Here is an 18152-nt window from a genome sequence, read left to right on the forward strand (position 1 = left end):
TCCCGTCAGTGTTGGTCACCTGCTCTGGCAGGTATCCCTTCTGGATGAGCTGCGAGAGTTGAGCAGGGAACATTCCAGCCACTTTCTGGTCACGCAGAGGCATGCTCACCTGTCAATTTGACATTGCGGAGACCGTAGCACTCATTGAAGCAGTCAAACCATTCCGTATTCGCTTATAATCGACTGGGACCGCTCATGCCCATGTCAGTCGAACCTGCGTCACTCGTGCTAACACCTCTCACGCCAGCCAGATGTGCGTACATATGCATTGCCTTTGCGTGAATGAGAGGTCCACTTCGAAGCATGTTTTTCTGTGCGATGTCCTCAATCCATAAACTGAGAGCCTTCTCCATCCTTTCTATGTGGATATCTCGGACATGGGTGACCACTTTGGTGCTCGGTACAGCGCTCTCCACAACACTTTCTCAAATCGCCTTCTCGTTCTTCCGTATGTAGTGAACGGTGGATTTGTTTACTCCATACAGTCTGCCCACAAAGCCCACACTCTGTCCTCTCGACAGCCGGTCCAGCAGCTTCAATTTGTCTCTCAGGCTCATCATTTTCTTTTGCCTCTTGGCAGTCGACGAATCTCCGGTCTTGCACTTGGGAGCCATGTTTTATTAATGTGGGATGAGAAGAATGATTGAGACCCAGGACATGCTGCACATAAGTAGTCATGTGGAAATTGTGGGTAACTGCGGGAAGGGTGAGTAGTCTGCCCATTGTTTGTGGGGGATGTTGGCAGATGCTAACGTTTTATGCAGCAGGTGGTAGTTGCAGTGAAGCATTTAAATTTTGTGACTTGTGGATGATAACATCTACCACCAGCTGTGTAAAGCATTGTGAAGCTTTTTAATTGTGTAACTCACAAGGGGTGGTGGGGTTGGACGAAACTTGTTGGACAGGTTGAGTGTGTGACAAGGAAGAATTGATTTGATTTTGGTGAAGACCCGGATACAGATACTGCAGTTTTTTAATTTGTCAAGTGATTCTTCACCATTGAGAGATGGGGCCAAAAATGACATGCAACACAATACTTCAAAAGGTTGTGGACGAGTTATGACAAAACAAGATGGACAAGTTGGTTCGGTGACAAGAAGAAGCCTATTTGATTTTGGTTCAGGTCCGAATCCAGATCCGGCCTATCAGTGAGATACAAAACATAAACTGTTCAGCCTGGTGGAAGTATGCGCTCTACCAAATGCTACTCTAGTTTATTCCTTTTCTTGTTGTGTCCAATTGTTGTCCAATAGCCCTCACTGTATATCTAACCTTGCTCTTCCACGAGCCTCCTTCTTGTGGAGAAAAACATGAAAAGTGGTCCAAATCCCAACATATACCAATGGGTTAACTACCCAGCCTTGGGGACAGTCTTGGCATTTTTCATGCAGACTTGAAAACATGAGGATGGAGGTTTGCTGTGGCTTTGCACAGAAAAAAAGAGAAACGCACGGTCAGGAAGGATATCAGATCATTCTTCAGTTTATGCTGCAGAACCTTTTGCTATTTAACATGCAGTGGTTTGCATTTTGGACTTGATTTTGGTTTAGAGTTCTCAACCTACCTGATTCACTTTGTGTGTTACCTGGTTCACAATGCACAATCTTCATCAAAACAAAATAAAGAAACAATGTTTGCTTCAAATTAATTTTGAAATTTTTGTTTGACTCTCTGAACAACCATTTCACTCTGCTGTGGAAAGTATCAAGCTTTTCAATGCCACTTCCAACTGTGTCATTTACATTTTGGAGCTTGCCCCTATTTCAAATAAAAACAAATCAAGGGTTGATAACTCATAACGACACAAAAAAGTTACGCTTCACCAATGTGGCAGTTTATTTTGCTTTCCAAACTCCTTACAAGCAACACCATGTGACAACATCTGGGGACAATGGGAACGTAAATTTAGAGCAATGGCACAATTCTAAAAGGAAAATCTGACCACAATCTTTGGTGACCTTAGCATCAACACCAAATGTTTCTTCTTTTTAATGCTGGGTTCTCTCAACGATTGCAGGTGCTGCTTGGCAATACACTAATTCTGGCTACTCATCTAAATTCCATCTTAACAACCACTCAAACACTCCTTGGAATGGCAGCTTCAGGTAGGGGTAGGGATGTTGGACAAATTAAAATCACTTTGGTAGCCCTTCCCAAAGTGCACTGCTAATTAATGCAACGGTACGACAAACATTTCAGAGTCCAAAACTCCAGACACATGATGTTAGTATGAAAACAATGCACTGCTGAGCATTACGCACATTACTATGGTGAGATCAGGTGCTTTCGGGTGGAGTTGTCGTTTTACTGGTGGGAAGCTCGAGGAAATGTCGCATGGCTCTTTCCACGTTTTTCGGTCCAATATTATATACAGAATGTGTCATTTCCTGGTTATAAAAAGGAAAACGATAAAATACAGAATGAGTGAGAATAAAAAGATGCAATCGTTTTGTTTATTTGAAATGTAGAGGGACAAGTGCATGCACAATAACCTACCATAATATTGTCCACACATTCAGTGGATTTGATTTCTTGACGAGAGCCATTGAAGTATTGTGTAACCGAGAGTCCACTGAGGCAGTAACACGTGTGATAAAAGTCTCTTGCTCTTTGTACAGCCACCATGCACACAAAAAATGACGTTATAGTTTAGAACAAAATCAAAACAAGAAAAAAAACGAGGGCATTCGGAAAAAGTACCTCCAAAAAAAGTAACGAAAATATTGCTTCCTCTAAGATAAGCTCACAAATACATCAACAATAAGTAATGCCCACAGATGTACAGAATTTTTTTTTGTCATACAAGGAAGGGTCTAAGATTATGAAGGAGCTAAACAACAAATGGCAGCAGGTTTACAAATTACTGAGGGGTATTTGGGAGGGGGGATGAGTGGGTGCGGGGTGGATATACAGAAGGAAAGGCAGAAAAACACAAAAATAAGTACCAATGGCTGGGAGATTAGCAAAGTGGGAAAGGATGAGAGATTACTTCCAATTAGAAGCAAACTCATGGAATTAATCATTGTTGCTGATGCTGAGTCTTTCCCGTTTTCAAAAAGCCTGGTCTCTGACCATCACTTTGGACTCTGTCCTGATCACTCGACTCCGGAAATGCTGCTGCTCCGCTCTCCAAAATTGTTGTGGAGGCCCATTATCTCAATCAATGTCAGGACCATCTCCATGGACATATCTCTTGCATTCAACACACTCTCGCATCCTGATTTATTGGAAAGTTCTCTGCCTGTGACATACAAGGCCACCTTCATTCCGACCTAGACTTCTGACTTTCTCCCCTCATGCAGTCAATGTGTTACGATTAAAGGAACCCTATCCTCCCCTCTCCCATTGTTGGCTGAGGTACCTCCAAGCAGTGTCTTGGGTTCAGTCTTGGTTCTCATCTACATAATGTAAATGGACTCTGACAAACTGGAAAACCGTACCTTCCTTTTTCCAGATCATGATTCCACATTCTGTGGTACTCAATCAAATAACTGACCAAATACAGCACTGGAGTATCAGGAGGAACAAACAGACAGAGATGGAGTCATCAGGAGGAACCTGGATAGGATTTGGGTTTCAGCTACGACTCCTCTTCCCTCAAACCCATCCAAGCACAGCCAAGTGAACCCTCCAAAAACTATTTGCAAGATTCACCCTTCCATCGACAAAGAAAAAGAGAAAAAGAGATATGGAGAACCAAAAGAAAGAAAGACAGATAGAGGACAAAAATAAAGAAAGATATAGAGGACAGAAAAAACACACTCACTCACACAAAAACACACACACCGACAGAAAACATCCACACCACATACCAACAAAAAGCACACACTCCCCCACCCCCCCCATATAAAAAATTATACAAAAATTATAAAAAAAACATTATATAAAAATTATTATATAATGACCTCTCTGATACATAAAAATTAATGACCAATAATACGTGACATAAATATTATATAATGACCCATCAAACCTGATACATAAATATTACACAATGACCCGTCAAACCTGATACATAAAAATTATATAATGACCTATCAAACCTAAGCCTGGTGTTGGCTTAGTGGTTAGGGTGGCGGCTTGGGATCCCAGGGTCCTGAGTTCAAGCCCCGTTGGCTGATGAATTAACACCAGGGGGTTGACTCAGCCTGTCATCCATCTGAGGTCGGCGAAGTGAGTCCCAGTGTACTGGTCCCGGTGTATGCCCCGGTGAGAATAGGTATACCATATCCCTGTGTGTCGTAAGAGGCGACCAGGGTTGGCGTCAGGAAGGGCATCCGGCCATAAAACATTGCCTCAAGAAAAAGCCTAACCCCTGCACAGCAGGGAAAAATGGCTGTAAAAACGGTCGTGTATATATATATATATATATATATATATATATATATATATATATATATATATATATATATATATATATATATATATATATGTATATGTATATGTATATGTATATGTATATGTATATGTATATGTATATGTATATGTATATGTATATGTATATGTATATGTATATGTATATGTATATGTATATATATATATATATATGTATATGTATATATATATATATATATATATATATATATATATATATATATATATATATATATATATATATATATGACCTATCAAACCTGATTCATAAAAATTTATTATACAATGACCTGTCGAAACCGATACATAAAAATTTATTATATAATGACCTATCAAACCTGATACATAAAAATTATATAATGACCAATCAAACCTGATACATAATTATATAATGACCCATCAAACCTGATACATAAAAATTTATTATATAAAGACCCATCAAACCTGATACATAAAAATTATATAATGACCAACCAAACCTGACACATAAAAATTTATTATATAAAGACCCATCAAACCTGATACATAAAAATTATATAATGACCAACCAAACCTGATACATAAAAATTTATTATATAAAGACCTATCAAACCTGATACATAAAAATTATATAATAACCAACCAAACCTGATACATAATTTATTATATAAAGACCCATCAAACATACATAAAAATTATATAATGACCAATCAAACCTGATACATAAAAATTTATTATACAAAGACCTATCAAACCTGATACATAAAAATTATATAATGACCAACCAAACCTGATACATAAAAATTATATAAAGACCTATCAAACCTGATACATAAAAATTATATAATGACCAACCAAACCTGATACATAATTTATTATATAATGACCCATCAAACGTGATACATAAAAATTTATTATATAAAGACAAATTTGTTATATAATGCGCGCACGCACGCACGCACGCACGCACGCACGCACGCACGCACGCACGCACGCACGCACGCACGCACGCACGCACACACACACACACACACACACACACACACACACACACACACACACACACACACACACACACACACACACACACACACACACACACACACTACCTGACACCTGTAAAGTTAATAGAAAGAGATCAAATCACTCCATGTTTACTTACTTTCCTGGCTTATCAAGCATCCCTCCTGCTGGACATTGGCAACAAACAAGCAGGTATTCCTGTAGAGCTTCGACATGGAACATCCAGCCGGTGGAACTCAAAGCAGCATCTCCTACAAACACAGTGAACTCACACAGTTCAGAAAAACTGTATTTTCTGAACTTATTCAACCTGAAAAAAAAAAGAGGCAGCTCAGATATAATCTCATGTAAAATTAATGCCAAGGGTAAGAAACCTTTTAACACAAGAAGGCACGTGAGCATAATGCCATTCCCCTGAAAGGAATGCATACTTACACCATCAGTTGATGAGTCCAAAGTGCACGGAGTCATCAATCTGGTTTAATTCTACTATTAATCTGCAATTGATCACGAGCTTTGACACCAATACAAGTTTTTACTACAGACCCTAAGCATTAAAAAGCTACAAATATCAAACCAACTGTTTCAAATGGAGCAGCTCACCACCATGAGAGCATTTAAATTGCATCAGATATGGCAATAGATGCAAATTGTTGCTCCCAGCTTGCCGGTTCGATTACAGAAGACCCAATTTGCATTTTTCTCAAAGGGCGGAGGAGCTCCTTGTGAGCCAACGGCCATCCATGTCCAGTGCCCAACTGTGTCTGAGGACGTCCTCCTGCAGTTGGGTTACTTCTTATTAGGAGGTTGGTGGCAGGATTTGCACTCCGGCCACCGTAAAACCCTTCATTCCGCAAAACACAAAAACGCAAAGAAATCTGAAAACCCACTCCGTGGGAGTACCTCCTGTGCAGCTTCCCTTCGCAGGGCAGCGCACCGGATGATGGGATTGGGGCAAAGCCTTCGAGACCCCCAATCTTTGATGATAGGAAGGAAATCACGGGGTAACATTCCCGGGTCGGATTGCGGGAGAGTGTGTCGGAGTGGTGCTGAGGTGTCGTCCACCAGATGGCGGTCTCCTTGGGTTAACCTGAGGCGGTCCCTTCGGGTGGGTGCCGGGAATGTCCTATTACAAAGAGAGGATCTGATTATCTCTGTTATCATCTCTGTTATCATCTGGCCTCCTCCACTCACGAGACCCGTCTGTTATCATCTGAGCTCAAGCATTTTGACATTGGTATTGCAGCACTCTCTGAGGTTTGGAGACCGGATTGTGTCTAGATCATGGTGGGTGGTTACACCTACTATTGGTCTGGTCGCTTTGATGGTGACCATGCCCAAGGGGTTGCTGTAGCTGTGTCCAATAAGCTGATTCCAATGATAATTGAAGTAACACCGGTCAACGAGCGTATTATGAGATTAAGGATTCGTCACTCCTCAGGTGTCATTTCCCTGGTCTCTGTTTATGCTCCGACTGAGGCGAGTGATCTCACCGTGAAGGATGCATTCTATGCCACGCTCGAGTCTGTGGTTGATCAGTGCCCCAGACAAGATACACTTCTAGTCTTGGGGGATTTCAATACATCGACTGGAACTGATGGGGATGGTTATGAGACATGTGTTGGGCCCCCATGGTCAACTGTGAACCTGAATAGCACTAAGTTCCATGACTTTGCAAGAAGTCATGGACTTAGGGTGGCTAGTTCATGGTTTCAGCGCCCACAAGCTCATCGCTGGATTGGTGTTCCAACGCTGGCGGTGTGGCAAAGGAGATTGACCATGTCCTCGTTGATGGTTGCTGGAGGATGATCCAGAACTGCAGGGTCTACCGGAGTGCTCAGTTCCTCAATACTGACCAACGGCTTGTAACAACTCTGAAGTTGCACCTTAAATCCAGGAAAATGGTACCATCCCAGCCTAGGCTGGATGTTGGCAAGCTCAAGGATGAGAGGGCAGCTGAGAAGTTTGCGAACAAGCCGAGTGGAGATTTGGGGGATCTGGGTGCTTTGGGACGTCCTGAAGAGTTATGTAGTGCCTTCAAGACCACCATCCTTGATGTTGCCGGTAGATGTCTTGGAAATCACCGTCGGGCAAATAAGAATTTTGTCTCTGAAGGGACACTGGATACCATTAACCAGAGTCGCAGGACCAGGCTGAATGGCAGAGCTGAGCTGTTCATGGAGCTGAGGCGTAAAACTGTACGTGAGCTAAGGGTGGACAAGGAGGCCTATGTGCGAGGAATCTGTGAGGGGGTAGAGCATCATATGTGGTCAAGTGATTCTCATCCTGCTTACAGGGGAATTCGCGCATTGCGTTCATCCAAGCCCATCTCTCCGTGTACTGCAGTGAGAGCAGAGGGGTGGTAGGCTTTTGACAGAGGAGTCCGAAGTGAAAGCCCGCTGGACCGGTTACTTTGAGGGGTTGTACCAGGCTGATCCACCAGCTGTCGAGTTGGACGTCAGGGGTGTTACAATCCATGTTGCTGACCCTCCAATCAACTGTGGCCCACCTTCGCTTGTGGAAGTACAGGCTACAGTGAACGGGTTGAAATGGGGTAAAGCTCCAGGGATCTGTGGCAACCATGCTGAACTTCTCAAGGTTGGTGGAAATGCTGCACTCGTGTCATTGCATGCAGTTCTGTGCTGTGCCTGGAACACAGGCATCATCCCAACTGACAGGAAGAGGGGCCTTGTCCCTCTCTGGAAAGGGAACAGTGATCGCCAAGACTGCAACAACGACCGAGGGGTGACGCTGCTCTCAGTGCCGTGCAAGGTCTTTGTTCGGATAATTCTCGATAGGGTTCGCCACCATCTGCTTGAGCACCAGCGTCCAGAGCAGTCAGGCTTTACACCAAAGAGGTCAACGATTGACTGTATCCTTGCTCTTCGGGTCCTCACCGAGCGCAGACGAGAGTTTCGGCAGGGGCTGCTCGCAGCCTATGTTGATCTCTGTAAAGCGTTCGATTCAGTGAAACGGGATGCCCTCTGGAGGATTCTTGGTCTTCGTGGGGTGCCCCCAAAACTGATCGATCTGATGTCTGAACTCTACTCTGTTACTGAGAGTGCTGTGAGATGTGGTGGTACCATCTCTGGCTTATTTCCAGTTTTTACTGGGGTTCGTCAGGGGTGTGTACTGGCCGCCACACTTTTCAGCACTTGCATGGACTGGATACAAGGGAGGATGTTTGAGAGATCAAGCTGCGGTGCAAAGTTTGGGAATGCCAAGATCTCTGACCTTGATTTCGCAGAAGATGCAGTCATCTTTGCGGAGACTTTAGATATCCTTTTGGGGGCCCTCGAGGTGCTGAATGAGGAGTCGGAGCCGCTGGGATTACTGGTTTCCTGGATCAAAACTAAGATCCAGGCTTTCAATGACATATTGGATGCTGCTGTCCTGTCTGTGCCTGTTTGTGGTGAGGATGTTGAGATCGTGGAGAGATTCACTTCCCTCGGCAGTGATATTCATGTCTCTGCTGGCTGTGATTCAGAGGTCAACAGACGTCTGGGTCGAGCCTGGGGAGACATGGATGCAATGGATAATGGGGTGTGGTGCTGCCGGTTCCTGTGCGGGAGGACGAAAGTCCGAGTCTTCAGGTCTTTGGTGCTTCCAGTCTTGCTCTATGGATGTGAGACTTGGACTCTGACCAAAGATCTGAGACGGAGACTTAATTTCTTTGGAACCAGGTCTCTTCGGAGAATCCTTGGTGATCGCTGGTCAGACTTTGTGTCCAACGAGCAGTTTCTCAGAGAGACTCGGATGAGATTTGTTACCTGCATCGTCCGTGAGTGTCAGCTGCGGCTGTATGGACATGTGGCTCGTTTTCCTGACGCTGATCCTGCTCACCAGATTCTCTCAGCGAGGGAGTCTCATGAGTGGAGGAGGCCATTGGGCCGACCACGTGCCTCGTGGTTGCAGCAGGTTGATCGGCATTTCAAGGAGATTGGGATGGGCCAGGCATCTGCCTGGGGGATGGCCAGATGGAGGCCCCTGGAGTACTGGCGGAAAGTGGACGCAGCGACACGCTGCTCTGGCACATGCTCCCATACCTGACCTGAATACACGTTTTTAATGCAGACCCGAAGGCCTTAGTTATTTTATAACTTGGTTTTCAGATCCACCGACGGTATTGTGGTGTACGAGGTGCAGTGGAACACGAGAAGCAAGAGTGTTAGCAGCAACTCTGCTTTATTGCACGTCCTGATGTACATTCCTGCCACCCCTAGCGGGCGAGTCATGATATACGAAAACCCAATCACATGATACAGCACAGGTATATTTGCCGAAATGAAATATAAATATAAAACACATTTTTAGCCTTTTATATTTATAAATTTGCCGCCGAAGGTGCAAAAGTTTCAAAACCCGAAATATAAATGTCGGCATTTATTTTCAAAATATAATTTCGCGCGCGCGCACCAAAATGCAGTCACCATAAACCAAACTGTGCAGTAGTCTTCGGTCATGGCGTCTGAGCAATGGCCAGCGTGGTTCAGATTGATTGTGGTTTCTGGGGCGAAAGTGATTGTTAAGAAGTATGTGAGCGGTATAAATTCGAGTGACTGTATTGGTGATTTAATCACGCAACATCTTGACGACGAATATTCTGGCAGAACTATTGCATCAATTCAGTGCAGCAGCAGGGATGATTCGCAGGCTACTCTCGATCGAGCCGATTTTGTTTCCGTTGAAAGTTTGACACCGCTGTTCGTATTGAAAGATTTCGGTGCCACGTATGTCAAAGTTTCCCTGCGAGATGCTGATATTCAGCCTTCAATGGACCAGAAATCAGCCTTTGATGTGCTCATGGGGATGGGGAGACGGTACGATCAGATGCCCGCTGAAAAGTAAGAGCTGGTTATGGCTCTGATTGATCGTTTTGAGCATGTTGACTCTGAGTAGACACCTTTTTTTAATCATATCCAGCACTATGCACCGGTGTGCACGCACACATCTACAACTTGGACAATAATTTTCTCAGCATTGTTTCCATTTGTTTGATGATCCAACAAGTTTCTATAAGAAAAACATGCCAAACTATATTGTAAAAACAAGTTTTAATCCTTCTTTATTGTTTTTCACATCAGATGATACAGTGAACATGGGCATCCTGCATTTGAATGGTCTTCCATCTTCAATGTCTTCTTAGATCCTCCTGGTCCAGGATTTATATTTATTTTCCCCCCACCTACCCTGTCTTTTCCATGGAACATCCAAAAAAAAAATCATAAAAATATATAATTTCTAAAATTTGAAATTATATTTATATTTATATTTCGACCTACCGACCCGACATTTTAGCTGAAGAGCTGTGTAAACCAAGTTATAAAATAACGAAGGCCTAAGCATCAAAAAGCTACAAATATCAAACCAACTGCTTCAAATGGAGCACCTCACCACCATTAGAGAATTTAAATTATGTCAGATATGGTAATAGATGCAAATTGTTGCTCCCAGCTTGCCGGCTCGATGACAGAAGACGCCATTTGCATTTTTGCCTCCGCATCCCTACCCCGTTTGGAAACCCATGTGGGCACGCGCAACTTGCTAGTTTTTGCAATAAGCAATTTAATTTGATTTGCACTTCAAATGCAAAGAATTGTAAATTCAAGTTCAACTCTTCTCATGAAATATCAAATTATATTTCTGATGTTGCATAATCATCGACAGACCCATATGATTTTGGGTTTCTTGTCATTCACATTCTTGTGCACACAATAAGAAACAATCTCCCCCTTCAGGTTAATCTTCAGCAAAGATACGGCTTTCACCTGAGCATCACCAGATACGTGGCTCTTGGGTATAAAGTCCATTTGATTAAGTGTACACTGCTCAGTCTACTGGTCAATCATCCAAATGTTGCTCATCTTGAAAAATCAATCCATTGCACCACAGATACGGTCATGACACATACAACTTTTCATATTTTAATGGGGAAAATAATTGCACATTCCTGGGAGCACAGCATTGCAATAAATAGAAATAATGGAACAGCTGGTTGGGGCAATTAGTTTATTATCCCCAATCTTAAGAAAACGGGAGGGGGGTGGAGAAGGGGGGACATTGTAACTGGCTCCGTCTATGTCTGTCTGTCTATCAGTTTGTCAGTCATGCTATCTCCTCCGAAATGGTTGTACAGAAATTCTCCAAACTTGATCGTTATGATCACCATATTGCAAGACTGTGCGAGGGCAGTATTATTTTGCCCCGCCAGCTGGAGCCCTGAGGAGGGGTCAAAAGTGCAATTACGGGCATATTGAAAACATTTTAAAATGAAACTTTGGATTTGCAATCAACATTGAAGGATGCATGAAATATGTCATGAGTTTTTGGATTTGACTGCCGATTCATGCCCCAGGGGGTGGGAATTTGGGGCAAAACAGATTTGTTTTTTTAAACTCATAATTTGATATTTGGTCAATTCCTGGAAAAACGTTTTGCCATGTTGTTGATTTTTATCCCATCTTTTTGCCATCTTGTTTATCTTTTCAGTTTATACCTTTGTATCCTTTTCACATCATTCCCAATGTTGATTGCATATACAAAGTTTCATTGAAAAAAAATGTTTTAAAATGTGTCTGTAATTGCATTTTCTGGTATTTGACCTTCTGACCCCACCAGAGGGCGGGGCCAAAAATGATACTGCTCTCGCACCTTCTTGCCATGTGGTGACCACAACTACCGAACTTAGTGAATTTCTGCAAAACCGTTTAGGAGTTAGTGTGACAGACAGAAAGATGGACGGACAGAGACAGATAGAGGGAGCCACAAAAAGTGTGGGGATAATAAAAAAAATAATAATAATAAGGTCATAGAAGTCAATCAAAAAGGGTGCCTGATGTGAGTGCTATCATTTTGCAGACATGATGATATTAAAGAAAATATCAGACTAGATATCTGCGATCACAAAGGGTAACCCTCGGGTGAGGCTTACCCATGGTGATCACCCACAACTCACCCTTGGCCAGTGATCCAATGACGACCACTTTTTTTTTTGGACCACAATATGACCTTGAACTTCAACATTCAGGGATAGAGTGTCGATTAAGAAAATGTGTCCCCATCTGCAATCTATCCATAAAACTCAACATCATGAAAAGCAGAGGAAAAGTATTCAAGTTATGATAAAAAAGTTAATTAGGTCGCAATCCAAAAAAGTAGGTCAAGTACCCGAATCAAATATCAGGTGCACACCCTCAGTGCTGATACACTATTATGATGTAAGAGCATATAGGGAGGTCAAGCAGTCTTTGAGATTCCACATTGGCAATATTGAGCAATGACAAAAATCTCACTTTTTTCAGATTGCCATTTGACCTCGACCTTTAACCCAGAGGGGAAATATTGTGACGTCCACGGGACTTGAACAGTCCCGCCAACGTAGAATGAGCCGAAATGATGGAGGCGGTTTATTTTTTTTATAACCCAAAGATGGCGGTTTTAATCACTCTACCGCAAACGGGACGAGGAAGGTGGCACGAGTCGCTTTTCACTGAGTTAATAATGTTTATTTCTCTAACAGAAATAATAAGACTCGGCAAGAGGAGGGATCCGGGGCGATTCGACGGGATGGTGGTGTGGGTTCGGGCGTGGGGAAAACACAAACAATTCCAATGGATATACAAATCTCAAACCCTCTAAGGAGCCAGGTACACACACACACACACACACACACACACACACACACACACACACACACACACACACACACACACACACACACACACACACACACACACACACACACACACACACACACACACACACACACACACACACACACACACACACACACACACACAGTAGCTGGTCCTGGTGGTCAGGCTGGCCCGTGGTGTAGATGCAACAGTCCCTGGATTGGCGTCGGACGAGCTGGCTTTGCGCTCGTCAGGGGCAGGAGACACTGGTGCTGTCGACCTCCTGGTCTTGGCCCAAGTCCGCTCACAGCCGCCAGGGAACCAGTTCTGGCGCCAAGTTGCGAGCAGGAGAGGGAGGCAGGTCCGCCCGCCGTTCGACCCCGTACTCCGAGCCAGCAGAACCCCAGAGCCAACCGAGGTGAGGCATGAGGCACAGCAAGGCCACGAGACACGATCAATCCAGGAACGAACCAGCGCAACAATCGAGCACGCTCCGAGCACAACAGCCTCCCCCAAAAACGGTCTTTCTTTTTCGATCTTCTTCTTCCACCCCATTTCCCCGAACAGAACCTTTTTATCCTCGAGTCCTCGTCACTTCCAATCAAGCCGTTTTATTGGCCCTACGCCGTCGCCTTCCGCCAATCGTGATCACGGGGCGGAGCCATCCGCAGCACTGTCCTGCGACGTCACGGCAAGCCTCCAGGGAATACTAAAAGGGGTTTACGCAGACACACTTACCCTAACCCATCTCCCTGTCTAATTACGTGACAATTATCATTTCCCCCTTAAAGAAATGGACATTTACTAGACAACTTATCACCACTGAATTGCTACTTATTACATCGAGATCCTGGTACAACTCGAACAGCATGGCATACCTAATTAAACATCCTAATTACCCTTTGAATGCATACCCCCCCCAACATGTAGACGTAACAACATGTAGATTAAGTTTAAATGTGGCTTGTTTTAGGCTATCTAGAGAGGGCAATTTCATTCTGATCAGACAAAGCTTGGTCGAGTTTCGGTAAAAAATGTTTAAACGTCGATAAATGGGTCATGACCTTAAAATAAGGTTAAGGTCAAAAAAATGTCAACCCCACATACTTTTTATTCTCATTATTGATGCAAAATTTAATTCCGAAGCCCCAGCGAGAACCGAGAAACAGCTCGGACATTGGCTGAAAAAAGGAGAAAAACAAATGGTGGTTTGGTTTAGTACTCGAAGAGGTGTAAAACCTTGACCTTTAACCCAGAGGAGTATAATGTAAATGAAGTTTACATGCACCTTGCCCTAAACTATCTAGAGAGGACAATTTTGTTCCGATTCGATAATACTTTGTCGAGTTGTGGTGAAAAATGTTAAAATGACTAATTAAGTCATAACCTTAAAATTAGATCAAGGTCAAAAATTTGGCCAACCTGTATACTTTCTATTCACATTATTGATGCATAATTTAATTCGGAAAGTCCCTACCGGCTCCAATATACAGCTCGGAAATTGATACAGTTTGTAAATTTGGAGTGTTGAGAGTGCAGGAAGAATTTTTTTTTTCTTTTTCTAAATGGTGATTTATTACTCCTAGAGGTCTAAGAAACTCCATGGTATCATTAAGAATTGAGGGCGGCAATTGTAGAAACAAACCCTACAACAGCAATAAGCCTACTCCTATGCTATGGTGGCGGGGGGGGGGGGGGAGGCTTAATACTGTTGCGGGCCAGAGTCCGGTGGCGAGAACGACCACTAGGTGGGGGAAGTTACGTCATCTCCCACCAGACTCCCAGAATTGTAGGACGCGGCGGGTCGCTTAACTGACCGTGGATGCCAATACCTCAACCTCGTAGCGTAGGGTCTTCCTGCCAGGTGTAATCAGTTTACCTAGTTAACCACGCGGTTTCGACTACCGGGGAACCACGCCCTCGGTACGCCTTGCCCGAACCGGATCACTCTACAAACTACGGTAGAGTACCAACTACCAACTCCGGATTGGATGCAGGTGAGCGGAGCTGCCAAGGACGTACTGGCTAGAATGAACAGATTATTGAGGATAAAGACCCGGATAAACTTAGATCCAAACCATGCTGGACCAATGAAGGAAAAGACAAAAATGAACTGGGAACATTTCTACAATCATTTATTTACACGAGGCGAGGAAAAACATGTGGTACAGGAACAAGTTTATTGGTGTGTTCTGCAGGGGAAGAAAGAAAGATGTAGTGCAACAATTTTACAGCAACTTACAAAAGAGGACACAGAGCAGACTTGTCACGAGAATTATACAGGCAAGATTTACAATGATCAAATAACTGATAGTTTTTACTTAATGGACAGGTGCCACACACTCAGACAAAATAAACCCAGTTGAATGGCAAAGGATTTTTGCAGCCACGGAGGGAGGGAGCTGAGGTCGCAGTTCTTTAGGTACCTGAACGTTCCGAGGGAAGGGATGCTCCGTGGTGCGGCATCCGACAGAGGTCGTGCAGTTCGGCCCACAGCCGCACGTGTGGAGACCGTGTCTGCGAAGGAGCCCGGGTGGAGAGCGCGGAGTCCCAGGTATGAACGGGGCTGCAGACAGGAGCAGGACCCGACCGAGGCCTGGTAGAGGTCTTTTCAGCTCTCTCACAACCAACCAACGAACGAACGAACTTTCAAATCCAACCAGCGAACCTCTTCCTCCCTCAACCAACAACGAACTCTCCAACTCTCTCACTCACTGTGAGGATGGTGTCATAATTTATAGATCCCCAAGGTCGGGGAGGGGCCTTGGCGAAGCAGACGTCATCATCCGTCCTGATTGGACAGGGCCTTCATGGGGTCCGCCCTTTCTGGGCAGGGTTTCGGCCAGGCCGGGAAAACCCGCCCACTCCACGCTTGTCTGGACCCATCAAGAAGGAATTGGAACGTTTGGGGAAGCCGAGGAACTGGAACAGCGAGCGCGAAGATTTTGCCTCGAGAAACGAGCCTCCGGAGACAGCAGATGGACAATGGTACACTGTGGCCAGCGAACTGAGGGCTGCAATCGCTATGGTACCGTGGATCGTAATGGAGGGGATATAATGATTTATTATTAAAACTAAAAATGCATCGCAACGCACCCCAGTGTCTTCCCACTACACACAAGGTAGGGATCTATCTACACATATACTTAATGGAATAACTGACTTTGAGACAACTGTATGTTTGTATGTATATGGTTCCTAGAACCGTAACAATACAATTGTCAGCACTTTTATGATTCAGGGCTTCATGTGCAGTATAGTCCCGACTCCCTTGTACAACATTTCCCAGCACCAAGTGAAAAAGACATTCTGTTCATCACAAACAGTTGTGTACCCTCAGCATGAAGAGCCCGATGGAGCAAAGGCAGTAGACCAGCTTGCCAGAATGAGTAGCAACCATCAACCAGCTTGTTGGTTCTGCCTTGAAAGCCACCCTCAAACCTCATTTGTCGATTTACAGCCCAACGCTGAGGGATAATGGGTAGTGGAGAAGGGAATACATATCATCAGAACTCTGGCACAACTGTATTTTCAAATAAAATTTGAGTAAACAAGGCAAAGAAATGAGTCTTTGTGATCAGGCTTTCAACGACCCCAAAACACCAGCCCTAGAATGCAGATGACAAAAGTTTGTTACCCCGCACATGTGCAATGAAAGGCGGGGTTAAGCAATTGGTTCAAGTCCATCTGTTCGTCTGCCTGTCTAATCAGTTTATGATGGAGGAACAACTTAATTGAAATTGAATATTATATTTTGAACACGAATCGGAACATGAATGGGAAGCCAAGTTTGTCGTTTTACCGTACTTTGGCTCTGAATTTGTCCCAATGGTGCATGCATCGAGAGGAGTGAGATAAGTTTTACACTCTGCCTGCCTGCCTAGCAGTCAAACAAAATTGAAAATCATTCCAAACAGGAAACTTACTGTTGAAAAAGACGTCACAAAGGACACAAACAACAGGCATGAAAAACTGATGTAACATGTTCGATCAGATGGTGTATCAGACACTGGGTAAAACCAGGAATTCATTTATTTACATACCTTTAAACCTCTATTCAAATAATAATTATATACTTCAGCACTGTAGAACACAAGCCACCTTCATAATACTTCCAAGAACCTCCAGTTTTGCAGTACTTGGACAAGTTATTTTGGGTGGTGCATGTAATCGGGGCCATAAAGTACAGCTCCTGGAAAGTGGGCATGACATGTGAGAGGGTGCAGTATCAGGATGAAGAACAGGCTGCCGTTATGGCTATGTACGATGCTGATTAACGCTGTGTTCCACAGTGATCAATAAAAGCCTCCATCTCCTAAACTGTGACTCAACGTCATCTTAGTGTACAAGGGTGATGTATAAGACTGCTTCAGTCGTGCTTAACTTCTGGATTTAAAAAAAAATCATTATTTTATTGAATTGCAGTATATAATAATAGAACACTGTGCAGGGCATTGTGTTCTATAAACTCTCTCGTTACCCCCCCCCCCCCGGAGGGAGGGAGCGGGATATTGTAATCGTCCGATTTGTTACTTACGAAATCTAAAGATTTAGTAAGTATATTGATGACTTCCGTCCTCTGTTTGTATGTTTGTTTGTGTGTGTGTGTGTTTGTTTGTAGGCACGATAACTCGAGAACGGAAGAAGCTACCAATGTCAAATAACACCACGTGATTTAGGAGGGTGATGGCGAGCGCTGATTAGATTTTGGTCAAAATCGGTCAAAGGTCAAGGTCACTGAGGTCAAACATCCAAAACATGATAACTCGAGAAAAGTTACCACAGGTATTGTTGACGGAGCGTGAGTTTGGAAGATAGAGGGAAGTTCGGCGGAATTTGTGTGTCAATTCGAGTTACGGCTGTTTTAAAAATTTCCGTCTTAGCACCCATGGGACAGAACGCCTTGCCTAGTTGTAGGCCGCATTGTGTTTTCGATAAAGATGGCGTTTAAAAGTCATTTTTCATCCCAATAAAGCTCATCGTCGCATGCCTGACTCGCTAAGCCGTCGGATGGTGTAAAGATTGTTTGTGGATGGCCGAATATTACGGTTTTATGACTTTGATAAAATAATCTATATTAATATTTCGTCACGCCCCTTTCTTTGTTCCACCATCAGATTTTTGTTACTGCATAAAATGAAA

General features: G+C 43.7%; 1 protein-coding gene across 1 annotated transcript in view; it reads right to left on the minus strand.

Moving 5' to 3' along the window:
- Positions 1-1812: 1812 nt before the first annotated feature.
- FNTB (farnesyltransferase, CAAX box, subunit beta) overlaps positions 1813-18152 on the minus strand; it is a 40757-nt gene continuing 24417 nt past the window's right edge. The window contains exons 9-12 of the mRNA XM_085895557.1: positions 16345-16477; positions 5516-5627; positions 2497-2608; positions 1813-2387 (exon numbers count right to left, since the gene is read on the minus strand). Of these exons, the coding sequence (XP_085751683.1) occupies positions 2277-2387; positions 2497-2608; positions 5516-5627; positions 16345-16477 (468 nt within the window). The 3' untranslated portion in view covers positions 1813-2276. The remainder of the gene's footprint in view (positions 2388-2496; positions 2609-5515; positions 5628-16344; positions 16478-18152) is intronic.

This window comes from Eptatretus burgeri, chromosome 9, assembly GCF_056783735.1.
Source record: "Eptatretus burgeri isolate ZD-2024b chromosome 9, Ebu_testis_v1, whole genome shotgun sequence".
Classification (NCBI taxonomy): domain Eukaryota; kingdom Metazoa; phylum Chordata; class Myxini; order Myxiniformes; family Myxinidae; genus Eptatretus; species Eptatretus burgeri.